The 27,142-nt window shown below is 50.1% G+C and overlaps 10 protein-coding genes across 10 annotated transcripts; 7 read left to right on the top strand and 3 right to left on the bottom strand.

The window, feature by feature from the left end:
• The first annotated feature begins 2 nt into the window (after window positions 1-2).
• On the top strand, window positions 3-1,696 carry BU24DRAFT_493655 (uncharacterized protein). The gene is made up of 2 exons (XM_033533989.1): window positions 3-288; window positions 367-1,696. The coding sequence occupies exons 1-2, from the start codon at window positions 241-243 to the stop codon at window positions 1,522-1,524; spliced, it is 1,206 nt and encodes a 401-aa protein (XP_033381449.1). The 5' UTR covers window positions 3-240; the 3' UTR covers window positions 1,525-1,696.
• A 26-nt stretch (window positions 1,697-1,722) lies between these two features.
• BU24DRAFT_230131 (RNA-binding domain-containing protein) lies at window positions 1,723-3,634 on the bottom strand. Its single transcript, XM_033522161.1, has 2 exons — window positions 2,897-3,634; window positions 1,723-2,848 (listed from the first exon to the last, which is right to left on the bottom strand). Exons 1-2 carry the CDS (start codon window positions 3,413-3,415, stop codon window positions 1,922-1,924), a joined length of 1,446 nt encoding a protein of 481 aa, XP_033381448.1. The 5' UTR covers window positions 3,416-3,634; the 3' UTR covers window positions 1,723-1,921.
• Window positions 3,635-4,096: 462 nt separating this feature from the next.
• Window positions 4,097-6,133, top strand: BU24DRAFT_424102 (glycosyltransferase family 57 protein). Its single transcript, XM_033528420.1, has 2 exons — window positions 4,097-4,567; window positions 4,615-6,133. The coding sequence occupies exons 1-2, from the start codon at window positions 4,164-4,166 to the stop codon at window positions 5,972-5,974; spliced, it is 1,764 nt and encodes a 587-aa protein (XP_033381447.1). The 5' UTR covers window positions 4,097-4,163; the 3' UTR covers window positions 5,975-6,133.
• Window positions 5,944-6,615, bottom strand: BU24DRAFT_424101 (uncharacterized protein). Its single transcript, XM_033528419.1, has 3 exons — window positions 6,590-6,615; window positions 6,461-6,534; window positions 5,944-6,397 (listed from the first exon to the last, which is right to left on the bottom strand). The coding sequence occupies exons 1-3, from the start codon at window positions 6,606-6,608 to the stop codon at window positions 6,257-6,259; spliced, it is 234 nt and encodes a 77-aa protein (XP_033381446.1). The 5' UTR covers window positions 6,609-6,615; the 3' UTR covers window positions 5,944-6,256.
• A 239-nt stretch (window positions 6,616-6,854) lies between these two features.
• On the top strand, window positions 6,855-8,553 carry BU24DRAFT_424098 (RNI-like protein). The gene is made up of 2 exons (XM_033528418.1): window positions 6,855-7,199; window positions 7,256-8,553. The coding sequence occupies exons 1-2, from the start codon at window positions 7,008-7,010 to the stop codon at window positions 8,336-8,338; spliced, it is 1,275 nt and encodes a 424-aa protein (XP_033381445.1). The 5' UTR covers window positions 6,855-7,007; the 3' UTR covers window positions 8,339-8,553.
• A 2,720-nt stretch (window positions 8,554-11,273) lies between these two features.
• BU24DRAFT_442274 (uncharacterized protein) lies at window positions 11,274-15,123 on the top strand (the record flags this gene model as incomplete). The annotated part of the gene is made up of 3 exons (XM_033530514.1): window positions 11,274-11,301; window positions 11,501-11,655; window positions 11,914-15,123. 3 exons carry the CDS (start codon window positions 11,274-11,276, stop codon window positions 14,809-14,811), a joined length of 3,081 nt encoding a protein of 1,026 aa, XP_033381444.1. The 3' UTR covers window positions 14,812-15,123.
• A 391-nt stretch (window positions 15,124-15,514) lies between these two features.
• BU24DRAFT_424092 (tubulin-domain-containing protein) lies at window positions 15,515-17,673 on the top strand. The gene is made up of 8 exons (XM_033528417.1): window positions 15,515-15,611; window positions 15,731-15,789; window positions 15,857-16,095; window positions 16,146-16,217; window positions 16,271-16,774; window positions 16,880-17,072; window positions 17,123-17,345; window positions 17,406-17,673. The coding sequence occupies exons 1-8, from the start codon at window positions 15,600-15,602 to the stop codon at window positions 17,454-17,456; spliced, it is 1,353 nt and encodes a 450-aa protein (XP_033381443.1). The 5' UTR covers window positions 15,515-15,599; the 3' UTR covers window positions 17,457-17,673.
• On the bottom strand, window positions 17,492-17,938 carry BU24DRAFT_230038 (uncharacterized protein). The gene has a single exon (XM_033522160.1). It carries the CDS (start codon window positions 17,829-17,831, stop codon window positions 17,589-17,591), a length of 243 nt encoding a protein of 80 aa, XP_033381442.1. The 5' UTR covers window positions 17,832-17,938; the 3' UTR covers window positions 17,492-17,588.
• Window positions 17,939-18,121: 183 nt separating this feature from the next.
• BU24DRAFT_349713 (uncharacterized protein) lies at window positions 18,122-19,623 on the top strand (the record flags this gene model as incomplete). Its single annotated transcript, XM_033523617.1, has 5 exons — window positions 18,122-18,328; window positions 18,388-18,533; window positions 18,587-18,714; window positions 18,771-19,403; window positions 19,472-19,623. The coding sequence occupies 5 exons, from the start codon at window positions 18,122-18,124 to the stop codon at window positions 19,621-19,623; spliced, it is 1,266 nt and encodes a 421-aa protein (XP_033381441.1).
• Window positions 19,624-22,825: 3,202 nt separating this feature from the next.
• BU24DRAFT_372166 (aspartyl-tRNA synthetase-like protein) lies at window positions 22,826-26,711 on the top strand. The gene is made up of 2 exons (XM_033524497.1): window positions 22,826-23,148; window positions 23,242-26,711. Exon 2 carries the CDS (start codon window positions 23,295-23,297, stop codon window positions 26,454-26,456), a length of 3,162 nt encoding a protein of 1,053 aa, XP_033381440.1. The 5' UTR covers window positions 22,826-23,148; window positions 23,242-23,294; the 3' UTR covers window positions 26,457-26,711.
• Window positions 26,712-27,142: the final 431 nt, after the last annotated feature.

The raw sequence follows: 27,142 nt of genomic DNA, 5'->3' as shown, positions 1-27,142 counted from the left end.
GCTCCGGCGCCGATACACTCACTTTACAAGACAATAGCACGACAACACAATTACAGGAGGATATACGAAGCACGCCGTACCTGCCGCAATATCGTCCACTATTGGGTTCCGCACGGCTAGAATGCTGCAGCGGTGGGTTAACCATCAACAAGGGCTCCACAGAGCAGTTTGATCTCTCTTTTTCCATGGATTAGCACTTTGTGGTGATTTTATTTTTGCAGCTGTAGCCTAGAAGTGAAAATGACGATAACTTCACTACTGCATCTACCGCGGGAATTGCGAGATCAGGTGAGAGACACTACCAGTGGAGGAAACCGGCAACTCAAGCACCTATACTTTATAACTAACGCAATCGTTCATTTCTAGATATACGATTACACACTCGCGCTCCCGGACAATAGGACTGAACATGCTCTGCGCATCGAGCGCCGCAACGTTAGACAGTTCCGGCCGACCCCGGCTTCCATCCTCCTCATTCTCCGCCATGAATATCTTCTGCTCAACCGCCAAGTTGCCAGCGAAGCAACTGAAGTGCTTTTCAAGCACCACACCATTCATTTCAGTTGCGGTCCCTGGGTATTGAAGACGCTACTCACCAGAATCGAGCATGAACACTCCCAAATGGGCAAGCAATGGCTCCGATGGATGAAGAATATCGAGCTAAACTGGACTACGTTTCCAAATCTAAGATTGTACCCGCCTGCAGAGGAATCCAGAAAGGGCTATTGGGGGGAAGAGCACGACGAGTATGAGATCGATGTTGATTATGTTCGAGGTGCGCAGTCGGACTCCCACTACGACGAGTATGATTTCGATGGAGAGGCATACAACGATAACCTGTATGCCCCGAATGATGGTAGCCTGTATCCGTCCTTCAGCCAACCCCCCGATCCTATGGATCCCTTCGGCTTCTCCACCCACTACCCATTCACAGACCCGACACATGAACCCGTGGACGAAGCCGGTGGAACCGACGACATCGAAGTGCGGTTGGAAAAGCTCGTAGAACAGGAGGTGGTCCCGCTCTTTGATTATCTCGCCAGCCCAACCTTTGCGCTTTCGACCATAACGTTTCCGCTCTACTTCATCGCCCGACGGACATATCACCACCAGAATATCACCCAAGCCGACACTGCACTACCGCTCAAGCTTTGGTACTGGATTCGACTGGCCATATGCGCATTGCGCACGCTTTTACAACCGGGAAGACAGGGCGGCAATTCACCCTTCGACGCAGTCAGAGTCAGGTACATTCCGTGGGACATATGGGCCTCGATGGATCCTTCCGATAACTTAGCTGGATTGGTGAAGAAGGGCCTGTGGAACGACGCTCACGACAATCATGGCATTGGGACTGGATGGGATGTTTTTCAGACCATCAGATTGGGCCTGGAGGCTACGGGAATTGACGTCACGAAAGAGTGCGTTACTGAGGTCCGCTTGATCAGGTGGCAGGGGGATTTAGACAGTCGGAGGGTGGGGGATGAACTGGAAATATCGTTCAGAAGAGCATCTTCGCACTAACTGGCGGACAGCCTTCTCCCAGTCTAATTTCTATACTTTCCCTCCATAGTTTCCACATTGCAAAAGAAGGAGAAGGAATTTGGGCATCGAGGCAACGCACATGGAACATTACAAGTTCACACCAATTGAATGATAGCCAGAAGTCGTGATACTTTCAATAAATGAACTGCATGGAAAACATTATAGTTGAATTACTTTTGAAAACCTATACTACGCCAGTCCGGAAAACCAAAGAGAGCTACCCTAGCTGCATACCACATCACTTTGGTCTCTCATTGTCACGCAGGGAGCAGCATGTGACGACAATACATAAACCTACATTTCACTTACGCTCGCGACGCTGACTGGCCACCTAGGCGAGGTCGGGCTGGTGTTTTCGTTGACAAGCATACACAGCTTAGAAGGTGACCTTCTTTCCAGAGAAGTCGCCGAAGCCACCACGGTTGGTAGAGCCAAATCCACCACGAGCTCCACCGCGACCACCGCCGCGACCACCTCCACGGCCGCCGCGGCCGCGATCGCCGAATCCACCACGGCCACCACCACGGCCACCGCCGCGGCCACCTCCGAAGCCGCCACCGTTCTGAGGGGGGCGGGCCGAGGCAAAGTCTAGGCGGATGGCGCGGCCAGCAATATCAGCGCCGTTGAGAGCTTCGAGAGCAGCCTTGGCCTCTTCAACGGTAGTGAAATCGACATAGCCGAAGCCCTTTGGCTGGCCAGACTCACGATCGGTCGGCAGCGAGACACGAGTGATCTCGCCATAGGCGGAGAAGGCCTCGGAAATCAGATCGTTCGTAGCATCGAAAGAGACGTTGCCGATGAAGAGGGTGTTGCTCTCCGCACTGCGCTGGTCACCGAACTTCTGGGCGCGAGCGTTGGGCTTGTCACCACCTTGGTTGTTCTGTCGTGGGGTTGCAAAGTCAACGTTCAAGGCGCGGTTGTCTAAATCCTTTCCATGCATCTCCTTCTGTGCCTTCTTAGCATCAGCGCCAGAGACAAAGGTGACGTATCCGAAACCCTTGGAGCGACCAGAGTCACGATCGGTGACGATACGACAACCCTCGATCTCACCGAAGGAGGAGAACTCGCGCTGAAGCCAATCCTCGTCCACATTCCAGGAGAGATTACCGACAAACAGGTTGCCATTCTCCTCTTCACCCTGGGCAGCGGCGGTCTCGGTCTTGGTCTTCTTAACAACAGGCTCAGCCTCAGCTTCGGCCTTCCTCTTCTTGGATGGTGCCTCCTCCTCACTATCACTGTCGGTCTCGCTGTCGCTGGAACCGGACTCGGAATCGCTAGACGCGTCAGAGTCTTCGGAAGATGCCTGATAAGTCAGTATGAATTTTCATGTTCGATTTATTGATGTATTTACCTCGGCCTTGGCTGTAGTCTTCTTCGTGGCTGGCTTCTCGTCCTCGGACTCATCCTCGCTGCTGTCGCTTGAAGAATCATCGCTGGAGCTTTCAGAGTCAGAGGCATCCTTCTTCACAGCCTTGGCATTGCCATTGACCTTCGGGGCCTCCTCCTCCTCATCGCTGCTGCTGGAAGAATCATCGCTCGACGAATCAGAGTCAGATTCCTCAGCGGACTTCTTCGCACCCTTAGCCTTGGCGGGTGCTTTGGTATCAACCTCTTCCTCGCTCTCGCTTGCGGAGCTGTCGTCTTCGTCTTCGCTGGAGCTGGAGCTAGAGTCGGACTCAGGCTCGGGAGTAGGCACCTTCTTGGATTTCTTCTTTGAAAGGCTACTGGCAGCAGATTTGGCGATCTTCTTGCTGTTTGCCTTCGAGGATTGGGTAGGCTTAGTCACACGACCTTCCTTGACGCTGGAAAGTTCGGCTTTCTTGGCGCTGCCCTTCTTCGAGGACTTGTCGCTGGACTTGGTCTTAGACATGGTGATAGATGAGGAGTAAATCGAATCTAGATTGGTATTAGTATAATGCTGGCTGCCGGCTTTGCAGGATTGGGATAGGAAAGGGATGAGAAGGGAAGCTAGCAAATCCGCTGTGCGTGCGGATGCTGACGAAGGTCAAGACGTCTGCTTCTATTTGGATGCCTCAAGTTGCGCAAAGCCCACTGGTATCTCTCGAGTCCGCAAGGCGGAAACCCATCAAGCCCACAGGTAGCCGACTAGAAAGCCCACAGAAGATTGTCCTCAAGGCAGAGTGTTCCCACAAAGGCCGAGAGTACAATAAAGCCAATGCCCTCAGTAGTGAAAAGCCCTTTCGGTGCTGACGAGCCGCAGAGACACGACAGACCTAGATATGTGTAGAAAGAAATGTGCCGCAAATGCCCACTGACTTGTTTGTAATATTCTGGTACTTGAAAACCCTCAGTTGCCCACAAAAGCCCTCTGAAAGCCCTCGTGAAAATGTGAAAAAGTAAGAGGATGTGAAGAAAAAATCAGGTGGCGGAGAGGTTGGAGTCGCAGAGATAACTTTTTTTTAAACCCTTGTATACCTTGGGATAAAGCTCTGTACGTTAAAGGATCCGTGCGGGCGGCCAAGTTTTCGAGGGAAAACTTGGCAGCCCTAGTCCATATTGGTAACAACAGAGTGTGTATGTGCAAAACATACCAAGGACAGGTCCTGAAGCAAACACCTAGCTTCATCAAACAACATAGTCTGGTGCAGGATATTCCCATGGTGTCTTTCCAGACGCATAAGCCCCGGCGGCGAAGGAAGATTGAAGACGGCTCACTCGCACATGTCACGCATGGCACTCTCGGTCTAGATCAGACGACGAATACCCGAAAACCAGCCTTCCCCCTCGTCGCATTTCTCTGGCCTGCGAAGGGCACTGTGTCGCAATGGGTGACCATTCCTCTCATATTGATGAGCGCCGGCCTCTTTAGATGGTCTACTGGCCTCTGGGGATATTCCGGATTCCAATCGCCGCCAATGCATGGCGACTTCGAAGCCCAACGACATTGGATGGAAATAACACAGCACCTGCCCGTCTCGCAGTGGTACTATCATGATCTGGAGTGGTGGGGTTTGGATTATCCACCACTGACTGCATATCACAGTTGGCTACTTGGAATCATGTAAGAGATCGACTGTGCGATTGTTATTCTGTAGCTGACTGTATCAGTGGATCTAAAATCAATGCTGAATGGTTTACATTGATCAAATCGCGCGCCCTCGATGATCCTTCATTGAAAGTGTACATGCGAGCAACAGTCCTCGTATCCGAGTACTTGATTTACATCCCCGCACTCATCGTCTTCCTTCGCCGATACTCTCGACTTGAAGGCGTCAATATCTGGGAGGCGTCCATCGCTCTTGTTGCGATCCTTATGCAGCCTGCAACAATCCTGATCGACCATGGCCATTTCCAATACAATGCTGTAATGCTGGGCTTCGCAATTGCTAGTATGTCAAGCATGATTGCTGGACGACCATTGTGGGGTTGCGTGTTCTTCGTGGCAGCTCTTGGATTCAAACAAATGGCTCTATTTTACGCTCCAGCAATATTCGCCTACCTCTTAGGGTTGTGCCTGTTTCCTCGACTCGCCTTTACCCGACTGTTGGCCATCGCGATTGTCACAATTGTTTCATTTGGCATTCTCTACCTCCCCTTCTTACTGGGAATTGCTCATGATATATATCACGGCTTATCACTGGATGACTTACCTATACCTCCTTTTCTTGCCTCCATCCCCATCGGATTGAACGACGAGGCCTGGTACTATCCCTTTCTCCTTGAGGTCTCTCAATCGATTCATCGAATATTTCCCTTCTCACGGGGACTGTTTGAAGACAAGGTAGCCAATATCTGGTGCACTATCCACACCCTACACAAGCTTCACCGATATCCCAGTGCTCTTCTTCAACGAGCAGCTCTTGTCGCAACATCCATCTCCATTTCTGTACCTTGTCTCATACTTTTTCTCAGACCAAAGCGTGCACTTCTTCCGTTGGGTTTTGCAGCGACAGCGTGGGGATTCTTTCTGTGCTCTTACCAAGTGCATGAGAAGAATGTTTTACTTCCACTGCTCCCAACAACTGTTTTGTTGAGCGGAGAAGGTGGATTGCTCCCATCCATTCGTGCCTGGGTTGGGCTGGCCAATCTAGTCGGTGTTTGGACCATGTTCCCACTATTGAAACGAGACGAACTTCAAGTGCCATACTTTGTTCTGACCCTCCTGTGGGCATATCTGCTTGGGCTACCTCCTCTATCGTTCTCTGCATACCGTGGTTCTGGGAAGGGCGAGTTAGGATTGCTCACAAAGATCAGCCATCTGGCTATCTACTTGGCAATAGTCGCATGGCACTTTGGCGAGGCATTTTGGGAACCACCACCGGAGAAGCCTGATTTGTGGGTAGTGCTCAATGCCATTATTGGTTGTGCAGCTTTTGGCATATGCTATCTCTGGTGTGTATACAGGTTGGTATGGAAGAGCAATCTTTTCAGTTCTCGCAAAGCAAAATCGGGGGTCAAGGTTCAATGAGTCTTTCGATACCCCTCGTTAAAAGTCATGATGGCTAGGCATTCGCATAGATACCCATTTCCTCATCTATAAAGAAGGCGAGAGCATCAATCTCTTTTTGCTTGTACTATATCATACAGTCTAAACTACCTTATATTACAATATACAATACAAAGGATTGGGCGTTCCATCCACATGACTCAGACGCCGTGATATGTGAGATGTGATGCAAATGCGCCCGCCAGCAGCCCGCCAGCGTTGTGGGGAACGGTCACTACCCTCGTCCATGCATCATGGCTTGGATCAAATCTTGAATCCATAACCTGCCATGCACACTTTGTACTTCGTGACAAGATCTGCGCATTCCTTTTGGGCGTTGTCTGAATTCGAGAATAGCATGCATTCGTCCCGGGCGGCTTTCTCATCTGTACATACGCAGCATGGCTAAAAATGATTCGTGGGTCAGTTATGGATGTCTGAATCGTTGCCTGTGTTTGACAATCGTACCTTCGGCTTGCTTGGTACTGAGGAGGGTGCTTTGGGGTCTGCGCCGGCGTTGGCGGCAATGGCAGGAGCGGTCACTATGAAGAATCTAGTCAGTATACCGCCCGTCTCAATAAAAGAACTACAACCTACTTGATTGTCCGGATCCCATTGTGAGGATATGGGGAGTGGTGATGAATGTCGACGATTGCAGATTAGCAATCGAACGAGAACAAAGTTCGCTGGGCTTGGACCCTTCACCCTTGTACCTTGCTCACGTCATCAGTGTCGACTGCGCGTCAAGCGTTAATCTCGTGTGGCTATACGAATCATATTGCAGCATTATTTCTCTGACTAAACAAGGGTTCGGCCCCTCCATCAGGCTCTTGTCTTGGCTTTCGCGACGCTGCAGCGCAGTAGAACAACGAAAACCAAAACCCACACCTTTAGAGTTGCGGAATTGTTTACCACCCGACCAAAACACGTCTTCCACTTTGGACCTCCTGTGCCTTTTCCCGTCTATTATCCTTATTTCAAGCGCACTATCAGGGGCCACATCTGCACTGACATCATGTCTGCCTCCAAATTGTTCTCGCTTGAAGGGAGGGGCTTGAAGCTCGACACTGCGGGGGATATTGAGCCTCACGTTGCCGACTTGAAGGCAAACAATGATGTGGAGGAGGTTCGCCTTTTGGGAAACACTCTTGGAATTGAAGCTTCCGAGGCCCTCGCAAAGATATTGGCAACTAAGAAGAAACTAAAGGTTCGTCCCACGCGCTCTCCATTGATTCCGATAACTGACTTCGTTACTGATGGTAGGTTGCCAATCTTGCTGACATCTTCACGGCACGCCTTCTGTCGGAAATCCCCCCTGCCCTGTCCCATCTTCTCACCGCACTTCTTGAGCTTCCCGAGCTTCATACCGTGAACTTATCGGACAACGCCTTTGGGCTCAATACGCAAGCGCCTCTTGTAGATTTTCTCTCCAAACACGTTCCCCTTCGTCACTTGATCCTCAATAACAACGGCCTCGGACCGGCGGCTGGAGTTCTCGTGGCAGATGCGCTAAGTCTCCTGGCGGAGAAGAAGGAGGCTGCCAAGAAAGAAGGCAAAGATGTCCCTGACCTAGAGACTGTCATTTGTGGACGCAACCGGCTCGAGAACGGAAGTATGGCGGCGTGGGCCAAGGCATACGCTGCCCACAAGGGCGTTCGGGAAGTCAAGATGGTCCAAAATGGCATTCGACAGGAGGGTATCATACACTTGCTGAGCAACGGCTTGTCGCATGCTTCAAAGCTCAACATTCTCGACTTGCAGGACAACACATTCACTGCCACTGGCGCACGGGCGCTGAGCAACGTTGTCGGGCGTTGGACAGAACTGAAGGAACTGGGTGTGGGCGATTGTCTGCTGAGTGGACGAGGCGGTGTTGCCCTCGCCTCCGCGTTGGAGAAAGGACAGAACACTAAGCTCGAGGTGCTCCGCCTGCAGTACAATGAGATCAATTCTAAAGGCATCAAAGGGCTTGCAGACGCCCAGAGCAAGCTTCCTGCACTTCGACGCGTTGAGCTGAACGGAAACATATTCGACGAGGAGGATGCGAATGTGGAGAGGCTGCGCGAAGCTCTGGATGAGCGAAAAGCGGCTGCTAACGGGAAGCATGCGGATGATGAGGATTACTGGGGCATTGACGAACTTGACGATCTGGAAGAAGCCAGCGATGAGGAGGAAGAAGACGAAGCGGCTGCAGCCAGTGACGAGGAGGAGGGTGTCGAAGTGGAAGAGAAGGCCGCAAGGGAGGCAATCTCTGCCCAACAAGCCGAGAACGAGAACGTACCACAGGAGGAAGATAAGAAGGTCGATGACTTGGCGGACGCCCTTGCGAAGACCCAAATCAAATAGATATCCCAGATCTCAGCAACCCCCACCCCTAACGGAGTTTCACCAAACTTCTTTGACATGTTAGACCAAGGAGAGTGTATAAGCTTGAAGCAGAAATGGTGAGCTAATAGCAATAGAGGAGATTATTCACATGTAATTGATCTAACCGTGTACCATTCATGAGCGCGGGGCGCGCGTGTGTGCATGTTTTTATATACCAGTTGAATCGATGCGAGCCATAGATCCCAATGCGAACCTAAGTATCTGTTTCTATAGCGGAGATAACGCTCGCATCTTTCTATGAACGCCCATGAATACTGCATGGGCGATAGCGATTGACTCCCTGCATTGATGAATTATCAGATTGATATGCTGAATTGGTTGTCGACCACTGAGCACTCACGGAACCTAGTCAACGGCGGTGGGAGGGCGGGATGTGCGGGAGGGATATCCGTCACTACTTGTACGTGTATGGAATAGTAAGTGATTGACGCCAGACTATGAGTGCCGGATTAGACGTGGGGCAGATTGATGAGGTGAACGCGAACGCGGCTACACAATACAATAGGGAAGGGCGTTGTGGTGTTCGATTTGGGATGATGTATACCACTGCCTAGGTACCTAGGTACCTACTTTGTTCCTGGTAGAACTTACACTGCGCATTGAAAGTACCTGTCTACTCGTAGCCTATAGATACCTTGGTAGGTGGGTACAAGTAGTAATAAACACTGCCTAATTGCACTCACTACCCACGTGGTTACCCTTTGTCCATACTTTATGGCGGGGTTTCCTCCGGTAATTAAGGCTCATGATAGTAGCTACCTACATACAGAGTAGAAATAGCGCGTATGTATAATGAACACCAACACTGACGTCGACGTCGATACCGACACCGACGCCATCACCGGAGAAGACTCGTGAGACACAGGGTGATGGATTCTACGTGGACGAACAATTTCACGTGGGACGGATTGGTTCCTTATCTGTCCAAGTGTTGTACTGCGTACTTGGTTTTTAATTAATTATTTGTAGATTCCTACTCCAAGTAGAACTCACACGGTAGGCTGCGTTGAGTGCCAAGGCACCCGCGCGCTTTTGCAACAAGCGACGTGTCAGAACTCAGAAAGCAATGGAAGAACAGAAAAGGGCTACCCCCACAGACATTCTCTGTTGTTTTGTTTTCCCTTTGGGATGATTAATATCCTTGTGGGAATTGGAGGTTGAGATTGAATTAGGGTTTGGCTTCGGGTTTCGGTTTATTGCAACACGCGAGCGTCTGGCTCGGCCGGATGCTGGGGAAATTCAAGAAGCCGAAGGCAAAAAGAGGAACGGAAAAACCAAGAAATAATGAACCAAGGAACGAAGAACCAAGGAACACGGCATTCAAAAGCCTTCAACAGGTCAGCCAGGCACGCATGAGTTTGTATTGGTCGTTATCGTCCAAGAGCCGGCGCCTGTGCAGGCGGGTGGCAATTGCAGCCGCCCGCCACACCGGTACACCATAAGATTTTTCTACCCTCCAGAAAGAAATTTACTTTCTTTTCTAATTATCAACTTGCGAGGTACAGAGTAGATATCGTGAGTAACTACCGAGTACGGAGTAACTACTTGTCTGAGAGGAGTCACCATGTTCATGTGTTTCTAGAGAGGAGGGTGAAAAGGTACCTAGGTACTTGGGTAGGTACAAGTTGGACGCGCAATGACGTGAGGTGCTCTGCTGTTGATGATGGTGAATCTCGGTACCTGGGTACTCCGTACTCCGTACTACTCACGAGGTACGTTAAAGCCTGTCCCATGATTGCGGGATCGGATCGAATCAACTGGGTAGTCTACTGATCGAAATCCATCATCGTCAAGTGGAGATCAAAATATACGAGGATGCTCATGACTTGTACTTATCCTATGACCTGTTTATGTAAGTACCAGTGTACTTGGTATATGCGTGCGTAAATACAGTTGAAGCAATATTGATAACGATAATAATAATGTGAACAGTTAAATAGTCCGCGTATCCTCCGTATTATGAGTAGTAATTGTACGAGTAGGATAATACTTATTATCACAAGTAGATAGATGAATCGAGAAAGATGAAATAAACGATGGATGGTGCATGGGAAGTAAGTGGAAGGACAAGTAACAGACTACCTAGAGGCACCTACACTACGGTATCAAAGTGGATCATCCTGTGGGTACGCGCGCCTTTCCCAACATTCACCAAGCGGTCCCACAGATTTACGCCATCGACGTCGCTCGTGTCTTGTCTTGGCCTTCATCTCCCAATTGTCTTTCACTCTACCCATTTTTTTTCTCTCATTCTCTCATCTCTCATCTCTCTTCCTCGCAGTTGCGTCTTTTCCGTTTCTCCCTCACCCCCTGCGCATCCAATAGATACACACTACACTCAACGTTGCTCAAGTTCAACACCAAGTGCCACCCCACCGCCCCCCGGTGCCCTGTATGCGTCACCACCGATCATTACCATTCACGTTTGCCTCCTCCGTCCACGCTCAATAGTTACAGGACAAGGTCTCACAAGTATCTAATTTGCAGATCCGTGATTCATGATCCCTGCTCTGCTTGTCCACCCCCTAAGTTGCTGCGTCCTGAATCTTGATCCTTATCATCTCATATTTACTTCACCTGCCAACTAGGTACCTGCTGTGTAGGTTTCTAGGTAACTACGAGTACTCCGTACTCCGTACAGATCGAGAGTCTCTTTCGAGTGCGATGAATTGTGATGCCCTGCTCGTACACCGTACCAATGGTGCATGCAATGCACATATGGAGTACATACAAGTACCATGATGCATGTATCTAAATACATATCTTGCCATGCCTGCCTATTCGTACTAACGACTACCTACCACCCACTAACACTCCCCGTACATACATAGATGGGTACAAGTACAAGCAATTACTCCGTACATTCACACAACTCGGTAACTACTGTACGTGCATGGAGTTCTTAATTACAACAACCCCATGTCAGTCCAGGGCCGCTCCTCCTCTTTATCTTGTTCCTGCTCTTCCTTTTCTTCATCATCGAACTATCTGGGCCACTAAATAACCGCCTGCCCATTTACTCGTTCGCTTTTCTCACCTTCTTGACCACAGCACAAGTACAACTACACCATACCATCACTTATCACACGCGAACTACTCTCCACTCACTACTGCGCACAGCCGCCAGTCTACACTACCATATCTCCACCACGTTAGCTTTTCCTTTTCTTCCTCTTCTTGACCTCTTCTATACATTCGCTTGTATCCCGGTTTCACTCTTCTCGTCCTCGTCATCCTCATCTCTATCCCCATTACGGGCAACAGTCACTACTTCAGTACTACCCTACCACTACGAGGAATAATCCTATCTGCTACCTCGCCACCCCCCTCACCCTCTGAGGTTTGGGAAAACTTTAGCAAGCAAACCTCACTGAAGTTTAATCACCTCCCCGTATCTCCTCCAGGAAGTAAATTAATTCACCATGACCACCCCAGTGGACGATCGACAGGCGTATGATTTGCACATAAACACAGGACAATCGGTCACCTCACCACCACCCCCCTTGGTATCGCCATCCCAACACCATCACCAGCAGCCGCCATCTCATTCATTGAATCGTCAACGTTCGTCTGATGACGATGGCACCTTCGTCGGGGAGGACGACCCTGTCCAGCACCCCAACAACCCTCATCCAACTGGAAGACCACGTGCTGGAAGTCACCTTACCGTCAACACTGACTATGGTCACTCGAGGTCACTCCAATCCCCGTCACAGACACGCGAGCAGGCCAGTAGATTGGACGACGATCTCGCTATGCTCCAGATCGAACGTCAAATCTCTAACCAGGAAGGTATCGCCCGTGAGCAATCCATGTCACGCTCCATTCGCAAAGAGCGCTCCCGACGCGAGGAGCCCATAGACGAATTCGATGCCGCAACCAATCCACTGCATGAGAAGACCGCAATCTACAAGCCCCCCGAGAATCCTAATACCAGCATTTCCAAATTCTTCAAGAAGGTCCACAGTTCTGTCTGGATTATTCGCTACTTCATCTATATCATCCCATTGGTTTTGATCATCCTCATCCCATTGCTTATCGGAGCCCTTCTTTTCCAGGACGCTCATGTTGGTGGGGTTTACCTCGTATGGTTCTGTATATGGCTTGAGATAGTCTGGCTTACCCTCTGGGCCGGTCGCATCCTTGCCAAATGCCTCCCCTGGCCCATCGGTGTCGTCTCGAGTCTCTTCACGAATAACAGCAAAAAGTGGAGAGATATGGGAAAGCAATTGGAACTCCCGGCCACTCTATTCTTCTGGTGGCTAGCTATCGAGGTCTCCTTCCTACCTACCATGAAGCACCATCACGTCAACGGAAACTCGGCCACTAAGTCTTGGGAATCGACCATGAACAAAGTCATAGTCGCCATCTTCGTCGGTGTTGTTCTGAACTTCGTAGAGAAGATCATCATCCAACTCATTGCGATTAGTTTCCATTTGAGGACCTATGCCGACCGCATCGAGCTCAACAAATTCCAAATTGGAAGTCTGGCCAAGCTGTACCGGTATTCGAAAGAGAAGATTGCCATGGAAGATTCCGAATTCGAACAAACCGGGCCAGCGTCTGGTGCCCGCACCCCCGGCCAATTCGTCAAGGATGCCCAGAAAACCACCAAAGAAGCCTTCAGCAAATTTGGAGACATGGCTGGAAAGGTGGCAGGCGATTTCACTGGTCGCCAGGTAACTCAGAGCACCCACCCGCAGCAGGTCGTTCTAGCACTGCTTGGCAGTACCAATGGAAGTCAAGTTCTTGCTCGACGGCTGTACCGTACCTTTGCCCGAGAGGAAACAGAAACCGTTCACTCGGAGGATCTTAGAAACGCGTTCGATAACGACGATGAAGCCGATGCTGCCTTCCACATGTTCGATAAAGACATGAACGGCGACATATCTATGGAAGAGTTCGAAGCTGTCTGCGTCGAGATTGGACGAGAGCGAAAGTCCATCACAGCCTCCTTAAAGGATCTCGACTCGGTTGTTAGCAAACTCGACGACGTCTTCATGTTCATTGTCTGTGTCATCACCATCCTCGTCTTTATCTCTTTGATCTCGACATCCGCAGCTGGTGTCCTAACCTCTGCTGGCTCTGCCGTTCTCGCCCTTTCTTGGCTGTTTTCTGCCACTGCCCAGGAGTTTCTCCAGTCCGTTGTCTTCGTCTTCGTCAAACACCCTTTCGATGTCGGCGACCGTGTGAGCATCTATGGAAATACCGGAGACCTCGGGCGGGGTGACGACTATTTCGTGAAGGAGATCGCGCTTCTGTACACAGAGTTCAAGAAGATGCAGGGTCACGTTGTCCAAGCCCCCAACAGTTATTTGAACACGCTTTTCATTCTCAACCAACGAAGATCCGGGGCACTTGCTGAGGCTGTTCCTGTCGTGATCAAGTTCGGCACTACTATCGAACAGATTGATGCACTTCGTCAGCAGCTCCTCGAGTTCGTACAGTCCGAGAAGCGCGAATATCAGTCCAATATTCTTACTGAGTTGCGGGAAGTGTCAGAGGTCCATTCTCTAACGCTCAATGTCGTCTTTTTCTACAAATCGAACTGGCAGAATGAATTGCTCCGCCTCCAGCGCCGCAACAAGTTCATCTGCGCCCTCATGGTGTCTATGCAAGAGTGCGGAATCGAAGGCCCGCGCATGAGGTATCCCGGCCAGAAAGAATCTTTCCCTGTGTATCTGCAGAATATACCTCACGTCGCAACTCCTGGCGCTGGCGTTAGTGGTACCCCAGATAACCCACAGGGCAATGTTCGCGGCGAAGAGCCTCGAGATGAATGCATCGTTCCTCCACCGCCTGATGCGACTGGCAGTGTTCCTCCTAGACGCCATGGTTCCATCCTTCGCAACGGCTCCACACGGCCCCGTGGCGAGTCAATGGCAGCGATGGGTCGTCGTGTGGATTTCTCCCTTGGTATGCGAGACATTTCGGCTGGCAATATGACTGGCGACGTGTTTGAAGATCGAGAGTCCAACGAAAGGGCCAGGGAAGCTGTCATTAGAGTCACTTCACCGTCACGACACTCCCAAGACCGTTCACGGACTTCCCACGACACCGCGCGCTCCACGTCTATTGCCGATCGGCCGAGTCGACAATTTGGCAGTCTTCATCGCGTCAACACTGATAGCAGCCAGGCTCGCGATCGAAGCAATCATCGCAATCGCTTTTTCGGTCGTGGTTTCCGGGCTCATCAGGATGAAGAGTCGGCAATGGCGGACATTCCAGAGAATGGAAACCCCTCATCGTCTCGAGAGCGTCTTGATCCTCGTTCTGGTCTAGTCAGTCCGAATGCGGTCAAGATGGAAAGCCGGGAGAATGTAGCCCCAAGATCGTCCGGGGCTTTGCCAGCGACCGCTGATTCTGATGAAACCTTCCATGCGCCTCCTCGGGCTCAAACAGACATCTACGAGATGCGACATCTGCGTTGAAAACCCTCTCAATCTCTCTTGAGTGATTAGCACTGACGCTTTCCGGTCTATGTTTCTTTATTATTTTCCCCCCATTATTGTAAGCTTTCGGATCATTAGAATGCGAAGATTCTTCTTTCAGTTTAAGGCACAAGGATGAGGGATATTTGATGATGGCGTTCAGTTCCTGGCTTCCAGCCGGACTACGATATGGACTCTTGCCCTTGGGACGCAGTTCTTTATATACACGTTGCAAGCAGCAAGAGAATAGATTTGATTAGGAAGCGAGATATAGATTCAAGACAAAGAAGAAGATAAAGAATTCATTCCATGTGATTACCTACTTATAGCATACTGCCGGACAGCTTGCATTAAGCTGGATTGTCCCGTCCTGACGATGATTTGACTCAATGATTGATCGTCTAGACAGTTAACATAACATATTACAGGTGAGGAGTTGCAGTATGGATGATAACAGGTACCTTGATACCAAGCAAGGTAATTACGTGATATCTATTCAATACTTCCATGGAACGTTCAACGGGTAAACCCCAAACTTTCATCCATGGGACGACAGCCGACCAGCCTCCACGGGACGGGCACGACGGGCACTTGGGCGAACAGGGACAGGGCCACGTTTGACCGTTCTGGGACGCGCGGTGGTCTGTGCCGCGCTTGCCAAATAAACATGCCCCGCTAAACTCCAACACCTCACCGCTCTCAACGACCAGAAAACTCACCAACTCCCCTTGATCTTGCGCTTCCACTCCTACTATCTGTTTGACACAGTATAGCAGACCTAATTCACCATGCGCGGAGAGGTACGTTTCCCTCAATTGCAACCCAATCTCTCGTCCCAGAACTCACATACCTTGGAACCCCCGCTATCCTTCCCCCTGGACCAACGTGAACTTCAGCTACTGATGCTTTGAACCTCTAGATTTGCCACCTCCACATCGGCCAGGCTGGTACGCAGCTCGGAAACAGTGCCTGGGAGCTGTACGGACCCCCATATACTCGCATAGAGACTGTCCACAAGCCTTGTCAACTTGCTGACCGTGAGCAGCTACCTTTTGGAACATGGTCTGAAGGCAGACGGACGTCCAGACCCCGATGCTAAGGACCTCGCCGAGGGAGGTACCTATGAAACCTTCTTCACCGAGACCGGCAGTGGCAAATACGTGCCTCGTTCCATCTTCGTCGACTTGGACCCATCCCCTATTGACGAGATCCGAACCGGTACCTACCGTCAACTGTTCCACCCGGAGCTTTTGATCAGCGGCAAGGAAGATGCGGCCAACAACTGTATGTCATTGCGACATTGAGATAAGACTCTTACTAATGATATTGATTAGATGCCCGTGGTCACTACACCATTGGCAAGGAGATGGTCGATAGTGTCATCGATCGTATTCGTCGCGTTGCTGGTCAGTAGTCGAGCCATTCTCAGTGATGCCCGTGTTTAATTGATGACCTGCAGATAACTGCTCTTCCCTCCAGGGATTCTTGATCTTCCACTCCTTTGGTGGAGGAACTGGATCTGGTTTCGGTGCCCTTCTTCTCGAGCGCCTCTCCACCGACTACGGCAAGAAGTGCAAGCTTGAGTTTGCCGTTTACCCAGCTCCCCGTGTCTCCACCTCCGTGGTCGAACCATACAACGCTGTTCTTTCTACCCACAGCACCATCGAGAACTCCGATTGCACGTTCCTTGTTGACAACGAGGCTGTCTATGACATCTGCCGCCGTAGCTTGGACATTCCTCGACCCAATTACGAGCACTTGAACCGTTTGATCGCGCAGGTCGTTAGCTCAATCACTTCCAGTCTCCGTTTTGACGGCGCCCTCAACGTCGATCTGAACGAGTTCCAGACCAACTTGGTCCCATACCCTCGTATCCACTACCCCTTGATCAGCTATGCCCCCGTCATCTCTGCCAAGAAGAGCTCCCACGAGAGCTTCAAGGTCAGCGACCTTACCTTCCAGTGTAAGTACACTCCATGGAACCCCGGCTGATTGTTTCCCAACCCCTTTCTGTCTATGATTGAGGTTGGATCGATGTCTTTTCATGGATTGCGCTAACCAAGCTCAGGCTTCGAGCCCAACAACCAGATGGTTGTCTGCGATCCACGAAACGGCAAGTACATGGCTGTTGCTCTGTTGTACCGTGGTGACATCGTTCCTCGTGACTGCAATGCGGCTGCTGGAGCTCTCAAGGCCAAGTCTTCTTTCAACCTCGTCGAGTGGTGCCCAACTGGATTCAAGCTTGGTATCAACTACACCAAGTGAGTGCTACCCATTCCCTAAAGCCCATGCTGTCGCTAAATCAATATAGGCCTATCAGTGTCCCTGGAAGCGAGTTGGCCTCTGTTGACCGCAGTGTTGCCATGCTTAGCAACACCACTGCCATCGCCGAGGCATGGTCTCGTCTTGACCACAAGTTCGATCTCATGTACTCTAAGCGTGCCTTCGTCCACTGGTACGTCGGTGAAGGCATGGAGGAAGGCGAATTCTCTGAAGCCCGCGAGGATTTGGCAGCACTTGAGAAAGATTACGAGGTATACTTTCCCTGTTTTCCCAACTTTTTTAAGCTTGGTGTTGGCTAACAATGTGTTCAGGAGGTCGCCAGCGACTCTTTGGATGAGGAGGTTGAAGAGGGAGAGTACTAAGTGAATACCCTCAGGGATCTCTTGAATCGAGCTTATGATTGACCTGGATATGTCGATGGACTGCTAGTATATATGATTAGCTGGTCGTCTATGGCCACGCTTGAAGTGAAGGAATAGTTATTTGCTTACATTCTATGTGTGATGGACTTGCTCCTTTTGCGGTGTTTGGCAGCGTTCCGCAGTCTGGATTTCTCGTGTGACGCATCGTATATAGGTCCATTCTGATGGTGCTCCATGCTGCGAGATTCTTTGCGAGCGATTTGCCGCGCAAGGTGCAGTCATTCCTGCACTAGCGACGAGAAGGCATATCGTGCATTGATGATACTGTGATGTCGGGCTGGCCCTTGCTAGTATTTCATGCCTACAACAGTGCATTCGCGAGTTTTATCGCAAAGAGTTAAGACTGTTTGCTGGCTACACTATACTTTTGAGTTAGGTATAGAAGATACATGAAGCTGGCAGGTGGGCAGCCCGACGTGCCAACCCTCTGTACCACTGGGGGAAGGTTGACGTTGTTGTTCCCCCCCACACGGCATTAATACTGAAATGGAAAGGTGCAGTTGACTCAATCTGTATTAGCCATCCACCCATCATATCTAGCTCTGTTCATTCACAGCGGGGCTCAACCTCGACATCGCACGACTGTCACCTTGCAGTTGTCAAATATGTTCCAATTGCCTACAATAAAGTTTCCATTCCTAAGATCCTGGGGTGAGAATCATGTCAGCATCGATCTTCCATCTGTTCCGATCCACGATGTCGAGCTAGCTCGGGAGAAGAGGGCGCGGACACTCAAGCACCTCATCAAAGCCAACCACGCCAACCATTCCGTCATATACCACGAGCTACGCTTCCACAACCACACACCTCACGTAAGGCTCTTGCTGTGCACATTGCGCGTTCGGCTGCAGCTACTAAAAGACGTCCAAAGATTCTAGGATCCGCATACATCTTGGGTGCAACGCGCGAGCATCTGATAGAGATCTACGAGAAAGAAGCCGAGGAGCTTGAACCATGGCATGATTCGCCAGGCGAGATCTCACAGGACGATTGGAGGAAATTTCTTGGCAAGAGAGAGTATCCGCTCCCAGACCATAACACGGATGGGCCCGTCGGTGACATATAAACAGATACCAGCGAGCTTTTGTGGATTTCTTCGAAGATCAACTTGTGTTGAGGAAATACGACTGGAAAGCTCTCCTCAACGAATATCTATTCGAGGGAGAGGAGCCACTGATCAACGGGCTAATATCAGGACGTGAGTACGGGGAGTAGGATCACTCTGTCCAAAGCTTGTACTAACGGTATACCTAGTCGGACATCCTCTCATACACCTTGGATATGCTTACGAGCTCGATTCACGAACCGTTGCGATTGAAGCATTAGCGTTGGGTACATGCTTCTACAGCTCTCTACATAAATATATAGACGATCCATCCTACACGAAACCGAGTCCCGTCCACTATTCTTCGCTATACGACATACTGAAAAAGGTCAAGGAGGATGCACGGTTCGATGGTTTATATGACCATCGTAGTGGCGATATTTCGAAATTACTCGAGGAGAGAGAGGGCGTATTTTTGGAGTACTGGAATGCCTGGGAGCTTACCAACCCCACTGAGCAGTTTCGATATTCCCAAGAGGCTGCTGTTGCGATTTTGATCGGGACGGAGCCACCAGAGCAAACCAAGTTCGATTTCTTCCTCTGTCACCTACTTACCTCCTCGCACGCCGTGCGCATTCTGTTGCCTCTGATACCGGCTAAACATCACATCAACCTTGTTCGTCAATGGTGGCTATTCACGCTTGCGGTATACATCGCCCAGACAAGACCTGAGATCAAGCGGGACGTCATCTCGAATTACGACCTGGCAGGCAGAGACTGGAAGTTTGTGGTCGACAAAGCGCTCCATTCGGGGCATTCGTTGGATGCGCATTTTACTAAAGGTAGGTTCCGGCCCTTTGGATCGTAATTGTGCGCGCGCATCCCTATAATGTTCACTGACAACTCGTAGCATTGCGGTCCATGCAAGTTGCTTCGGATACCTGGGGCGACGAGTCCCAATACTATCTCAAAGCTGCGGTGAAGTTTGCGAATGAGTTTGGGGGCTGGGCAGGCTTCAGCGCCAGTGGTGTAGAGTACGATTATCCCGAGCAGATACAATAACTGGGGACAGGATCAGGGTTGAGGGCATCGGAATGATGACAAAATCGAATAACCCGTCAACTCGTGGCAGCGACAGTGTGAGCAACAACAACGACAGCGACGTCATGAGCCACCAGCACTTGCAGGGGTAGCAGGATTCATTTATGTTCTACTTTGGACGGGATGTATGATCATGCTCATACTACAATTATTTTTGGTGTAACTAAACTTAGAAGATGACAACTACCTAATTGCAGGGTAAAGCAAGGTATGGGAAGCAAGAGATGATCATAACGAGGCTGGATGTAAAAACCACCATGTCATGCTCAAGCCCATGCCCACCTCATTAGGTAAGTAAGTGAAGTAAGGTACAGAGGCACAGAGGGTTGGCACGTCGGGCTGATCCCATGCTACGAGTAGTATTTTATGCCTACAACAGTGTCTTAGCAAGGTTTATCGCAAGCAGTCAAGATTGTTTACTGGCTACAGTATATTCTTAAGTAGACACTTTAGGTATAGAAGGTACACGAAGTTAGCAGGTGGCCAGCCCGACGTGCCAACCCTCTGTAGATTGCAGAGGTTTTTTGGTGCAAGCGTGGAAGAGATTTTTGAAATGTATGTGCGGGCAGGTCAGCCAAGATTGACGGGTCTGCTTACAAAGTGTGTATGTACATGCAGTTTTCATGGGATCAGGGACAAGAAGATGAATCGGAGGAGAGAAGATCATGTTGATATGTGTGGAATCGAATTTCTGTTGACAGAACAGTATGGGGCGCCCTAGATTAGTACATTATTAGTCATGCATGTGTAGTTGCGCCATTGAGAAAAGGTGAGAGGACTGGGGACGCAGAAGTCCACACAGCAGGTATGTGCAGGTACGTAGGTAGTAGGTACACATGCGACGAGTTGGAGAGAGGAGAGAGACCGAGGCTAAAAGCGTAGGTCCTTGTAGGTTTCGGTGGGTGGGTGGGCAAACTCTTGTCCTGCAGGGGAATTAGATCAAGCATTCTGGGCACATTGTTACATACATATGATATGTACGGAGTAGTACCTATGTACTTGTATGAAGGGAGTGTGCTCCAAGAGATGTGTACCATAGTTACCTACATAGTACGGCAGTACTTGTACAGGTGCATACATTGATTGACATTACAAGTAGTTATTGCAGCCGATAAAAGGACTTGGTTTTGTTTCGTTTCGCAGCCCGTACTACATACTCATAATAAGAAGATGGTTTTTGGTGCACAAACTCGCCAATGTTGGGGGAGTGGATCTCGCCGATATTACCATTACAAAGTAAATATCGAGATCTCCCTCGTACACACCCACGAGGGAGTTACTACTGTGCTTGTATGGTAAAGAGTCATAGACCATGAGGCTGATGTACTAACTATGGAATATGGTATGATTGAGCTATGCTGTGAGCGGAACAGTGTGGGCAGGGCGCTGATGTGTCAGCAGCCAAGATGCAATACTTGCAGTGACGGTGGGAGAACTATGAATTAGTAACGATAAGTGTGTATGGAGCATCTGTTACGTAGACTGGATTGGGTGGCCTTTCGATAGAGATGGGTGAAAGGAAATGAAACGAAAAAGAAGTTAAGAATATTAATAACCACCGAGGAATTCTTGTTACAATTACGCCGTATCATAGCACCAAAATCCAATCACGACCAGGCCGCCACAGCGGTGGGCTTAAAGAGATGAACAAACTGCACGTACATATGTAGTACAAAGTAATGGTGTGTGTGGCGTACGTGCTGACCGCGTGCGTGCATACAATATTGTGTCACAGTATGGACACCATGTTCGGTTGGTCGGTTGCAGGAGACAGAGCATTGACTAGAAGAGACGGAATGTACGGAGTAAAACTGAGTGCTTGATTGGGAGCGGAAATGGAAGATATATTCCAATTATTAATTGAAAGTGTTTTTTTATCGATCTGAGGGCTGCCCAAATGGAATGGGAATTGGAATGGGAAAGTGAAATCCTGATGGCATTCTCTGGTGAATTGGTTACTGCATGTGGGAGAGGCACTGCATGTTTTTACCTACCTCGTAACTGTACGTACAGCACAGCGCAATGCAGTCCTTTCTTCTGATTGGTAGTGTCGTGTCGTGTCGATGTATCAGGGGACGATGTTAATTTTAACAGATGATAAAAAGATATATTCCAATATGGAGTACCCTCATACCTATGACGTTCCTTGCTTCCAAGGACGAGTGCTTCTTAGATAATCGTTGAACAAGGAAACTATCAAGTTACAGGTAATAGCTGTAATAGGTGCGAGTATTATTGCTTGACTACTCTGTACTCCTATGAATCAATTAGGGATTCCATACATATTATTGAAAGACGGAATCATGATCTCACCGGGGACGAACGGAAAGGAAGCAGGTATATCCTTGTCCTTTGGGAAAGAAGAGTTGCTGACGTCGAGCTGACGCATGGAAAACTAAGCTTGTTTTAGCTTCGGCCTGAGACCTACAATTGTCGCACATTATACAGGATTAGTCCAGTCCAGTCCGGGACATCAGATCAGTACGAGTATGATTGACTATTGAATGGGATGATCGCTTCATCGATTCATCGGGGATATCACAGCCTGGTGGTGCTGGGGTGGTTGGTCTACCACATCGTCCTACTTGATGATTATACTGCATGTACGGGGTATGAACGTGTGTACTACAAAGGTACGTAACATAGTATACACACGTCAGTACTCCATAGTCCTACTCATACAAGCAATTGTAACTAATCCCTTTGAGTTCATAGTATCTACCCATGTAGGTAGGTGTTTCCAGGGTAGCTTACCCAGTGCTACCACCACCTACCAGTACTCGTAGCTTACCTTGATTCGCAGCGAACTACCTAATGTATGCAGCTCGCCTTGCCTTACTTGACCACGAGTATATAACTCATTGTTAGTGTATGTGTATGTGTGTGACTGTGACTGTGACTGTGATTATGTGCGCAATTGGTGTATGGTGTGGTGTATTGATTGTGTTGTATACTAGCTGCTACCCCCGTGCACCCAGCCTTATAAACAAAGACAATGATTATTACATTACAAGTCCCTCATGCGTACATACACATACACATAACATAACACAAGTCAACCGAATACAATAACTACCTAAATTCGAATAGTTATGGATGGTTACCGTTGGGTTACTAATCCGCCGACGTCTGACAGCCCTCTTTTCTTGCCTTTGTTACTACTACAGTAGTTACTACTTTGTGCTCCGTAGCTTAATCGTTAAATAACCCCTCCTACCTATACTTGGTAGTGAGTGACGGTACCTACCATCCTCCCATCCTCCCCACACGCTTCGGGCTGCACTCGCTACGAGCAGTATTTCACTTACATACTCCTCCTCGTCCCCATTCTTCCTCTCATCTCACAATTCCCTCTTCTCTCTCCCTCCTCTTTCCTCTCTGTAGACCTGCGGCTCGCTTCTACTCTCCCCTCCCCTCGCACACACTCACATTGCTTCCCTCTTTCCGTTCCCCTTCCCCCCTCAACCCCTCTCCAAACCATCAGAGGTACGTTAGCAACGTAAATATCCACCTAATATCCTTTCAATCGGGAACACCATCCCCTCCGTGACCTCACTAACATGCCCGCCTTGCCTTCAGGACAATTCCCCGCCATTTCACCCGCGGCTTGCTGAGGGGGACCTGTTTCCGACATGTCTCTCAAGAAGGCGCTCGATAAGCTGAAGCCCGGTGGCTCCCGCAGCAACCCCGCCTCTGACGACGAGGGCGGAATCACCTCGCCCACTACCACCACCACTGCCACTACCAATGCCAATGCGAATGCATTGACCTCCCCTGCCTCCCCGCGTTCTTCCGGGATTTTCGGTCATCGCGCCAGCGGCGAGTTCAAGCGTAACAGTGGCACATTTGACCGCCAAAAGGACGTTCCCGCCCCGAGCGACGGCAAGAGCAGTACCGATCTCCAATCAAAGACCGAATCCCCGCGAAGCAGTGGCATCTTCCACCGCCGGACCGAGAGTCCCAACCGCACTTCTCACCACCGTTCCGGTTCCACCTCTCTACGCACCCACAGTCCCATCCGCGCGGTCAGGGAGCGATTGCACATTGGCGAGGGCTCTTCCAGCGATGGCGACGTACCCCTCAACCGCGAGGGTGAGCCCATGTCGCGAAACCAACTGAGAAAACACGAGCGCCAGGCGCAGGCGGAGGAGCGCAAGAAGGAAGTGCTCGAAAAGGAGAAGGAGATTGAGAAGCGCAAACAAGAAATGACCGAGCAGGCCGAGCAGGAGTTGACACCAGAGCAAAAGGCAAAGTATGGCGCGGTCCCCGCCAACAGCTATGCGGGCGAGAGGAAGAACATTCAGCGTGCCAATATTCGGGACTTCACAGCCGCTGATGTTGGCAAAGAGGTCGTCTTCCGCGCCCGCATCCATCACCTGCGAAAGATGAGCGCCAAGTTCGTGTTTTTCGTCTTCCGTCAGCAAACCGCCACCGTCCAAGGTGTGCTCTCAGAACACGGAGAGATCACCAAGTACATGCTCTACTGGGCGGAGCATCTCGAAGTCGAAAGCGTTGTCCTCGTCAAAGGTATTCTGCAGGAACCTCGTGCGAAGCAGGGTACAGTCACTGGAGCCACCATCCATGATGTCGAGATCGCCATCCATGATCTCCATGTTGAAGCCCCCGTGACGGAGCACCTTCCGTTCAACGTTTACGAGGCCGAGGTCTCTCAGCTCGACATTGAGGAAGAGTTGGCTAGAGGCGATCACAAGGAGGGCCAGCACAGGGTCAGAATCGCCGACCGCACCCGCCTCAGCAATCGTGTTATCGATTTGCGAACCACGACCTCGCAAGGCATCTTCCGCATTCAGTCTGGAATCTGCCATTTCTTCCGCACCCACCTCAACACCGAGGGCTTCATCGAAATCCATACACCAAAACTGCAAGGCGGCGCAACAGAATCTGGCGCCAGTGTCTTCAAGGTGGAATACTTTGGTCGCGGAGCCTTCCTGGCACAGAGCCCCCAGTTGGCCAAACAGATGTGCATTTCGGCCGACATGGGCAAAGTGTATGAGATTGGTGCCGTCTTCCGAGCGGAGAACAGCAACACGTACCGCCATTTGACGGAGTATACCGGTCTTGATCTGGAAATGCAGATCGACGAACATTACCATGAGGTTCTTCGCACCTTGGATCGCACTTTCAAGGCCATCTTCGAGGGTATTTATGCAAACTTCCGGCCCGAGATTGAGCTCATCAAGCGACAATTCCCCCATGAGGACCTCGTCTGGTTGGAGGAGACCCCAATCATCCCCTTTGCTGAGGGTATCCGCATGCTGAACGAGTCTGGCTGGCGAGACGAAGACGGAAATCCACTTGACGAGAATGAGGACATGGGCACTCGCGACGAGGTTCAACTTGGTCGTGTGATCAAGGAGAAGCTCGGAACAGACTACTACGTTCTTGACAAGTTCCCTGTCAACGCCCGCCCCTTCTACGCCATGCCTGATCCGAATAACCCCAACCTCACCAACTCCTTCGACATCTTCTTGCGAGGACAGGAAATTTTGAGCGGTGGTCAGCGTATTCATGATGCCGACATGCTCTTGGACAAGATGCATAGGCTCAAAGTCGACCCAATGTCCATGGAGGAGTACATCCAGGGCTTCCAGTGGGGTGCCCCTCCCCACGGCGGTGGAGGTATCGGCCTTGAACGCATTCTTATGCTTCTGCTCAGCCTTGGAAATATCCGTCATGCTTCACTGTTCCCACGCGATCCCAAGAGTCTTCCAGCCAAACCAGTCATCAAGCAGCTGAGACATCCGGAGTCTAGCACTATGCACCCTCCATGGGAAGGCAAGGATCGAGCCGCAGCCGGAATCGACCTCCAGTCTATCGAGAAGCTCATTGCCAACTACGGTGACGCAACAAACACTTCATGGCTCGAACCAAGAACCGAGATTTGGCGGGATGAGAATACTGGCGCGGCTGTTGGATTCGTTCCTCAAGATGGTTTTGCCATTACCGTGGGCGATCCTCTATGCCACCAATCCCAATACCTGAAGACCATGACAGCATATCTGAAGTATATCAAGAAGGAGCGGAATTTGAAGCCCTTGTGGCTTCTCGTAGGCTCCGAAGTTGAGGAGGTGCTCGCAACCAAGTTCAACTGGAGAACTTTCTCCGTTGTTGCCGAGCAACGAGTAGACCCTGCACACAACCCGGCACTGAATGATTCCGACGTTCAACGCAAGATCCGTCACGCGGAGAAGGAGGGTGTAAAGATCATTGACTTCCCCTTGGGCTCGCCGCCCTCGGACGAGATCCGCCAAAAGATTGATGCTCGTGTCGAGGACTGGTTGAAGAACCGAAAGGGTCGCCAGGTCCACTTGACCAACATTCGCCCCTGGCAAGATGTTGAACATCGACAATATCACATTGCACAAACTGCCGACGGGACTATTGTTGCTTTCGTCGCCATGGCACAATTGAGTCCCGATCACGGCTGGCAGGTCAAGTATTCGCTTGATTTCCCCAATGCCCCAGGCGGTTCCATCGAACACATTGTCACCCATGCCTTGAAGGTGGTTGCTCAAGATGGTACTACCACGGTGACATTCGGTGGCGGCGCAAGTGCCAAGTTCACGCCAGGCCATAATGTCAAGGGCACGAGGGTTAAGGTGCTCAGCAGAGCATACCACGCCATTGCCACTGAGCTGAAGTTGACAAACAAGACTGAGTTCCGAGAGAAGCTTGGAGCCACCGATGACCCAAGCTACATCTGTTATCCGCCACATGGGCTGGGCCCAATGGCTATCAAGGCCATCTTGAACTTCTTCGAAGATGGCGATTAGATGCAAAAAGTCAAGTCCACTTGGTCATGTATACGAGCGATGAAGGCGGGATGTGGTAGAGTTTCGGATGATACCACGGGGCGTTTGTTTGGAGCTTTTATTGTTCTCTTCGTCTGTCTTCCTATTGCGGAACTTTTGGTTTACCAATCGTGCTGGGTTGATACATTTCATGTCTTTTTTGTATCGTTGTGGCTACTTAGACACGCTACAGATTCCCCTAATTTGCATAATGATTCCTCCCCCATTGACGCCCACAGTGACATGTTCGTAAATCATACACTTGTACCGATTGATCTCCACGATGGTTCCTCGTACAGTGTGAGAAAAGAGAAACACAACAATTCACACTCATACATTGCTCGACGAATTGACCAGCTCACGCAGCACGCTCAATTATGGTCACTCTTATACTGTTACAAATGCACAATGTGGCAGCATGTGGCAGAATTAAGAAAATCAATGCTGATTAGCTAGAACAGCTCTTAGCGTACTTCAGATCAGAAATTCTAATATTCCAACTACGTTATAGGGCAGGTAGTTAATCGATTGCTACTGCAGGTGATTGGTTGATGCATACGGAAGGTGGCCGATTAATCATTATTACAACTGCGCGATCGATCACTTGGTTGATTGAGGAGGTTGATTGAGGTTGATTGAGGAGGTTGATTGAGGTTGATTGAGGAGGT

This window comes from Aaosphaeria arxii (genome assembly GCF_010015735.1).
Source record: "Aaosphaeria arxii CBS 175.79 unplaced genomic scaffold BU24scaffold_6, whole genome shotgun sequence".
Lineage (NCBI taxonomy): Eukaryota > Fungi > Ascomycota > Dothideomycetes > Pleosporales > Aaosphaeria > Aaosphaeria arxii.
This window is presented reverse-complemented; position numbering and strand designations above follow the sequence as displayed.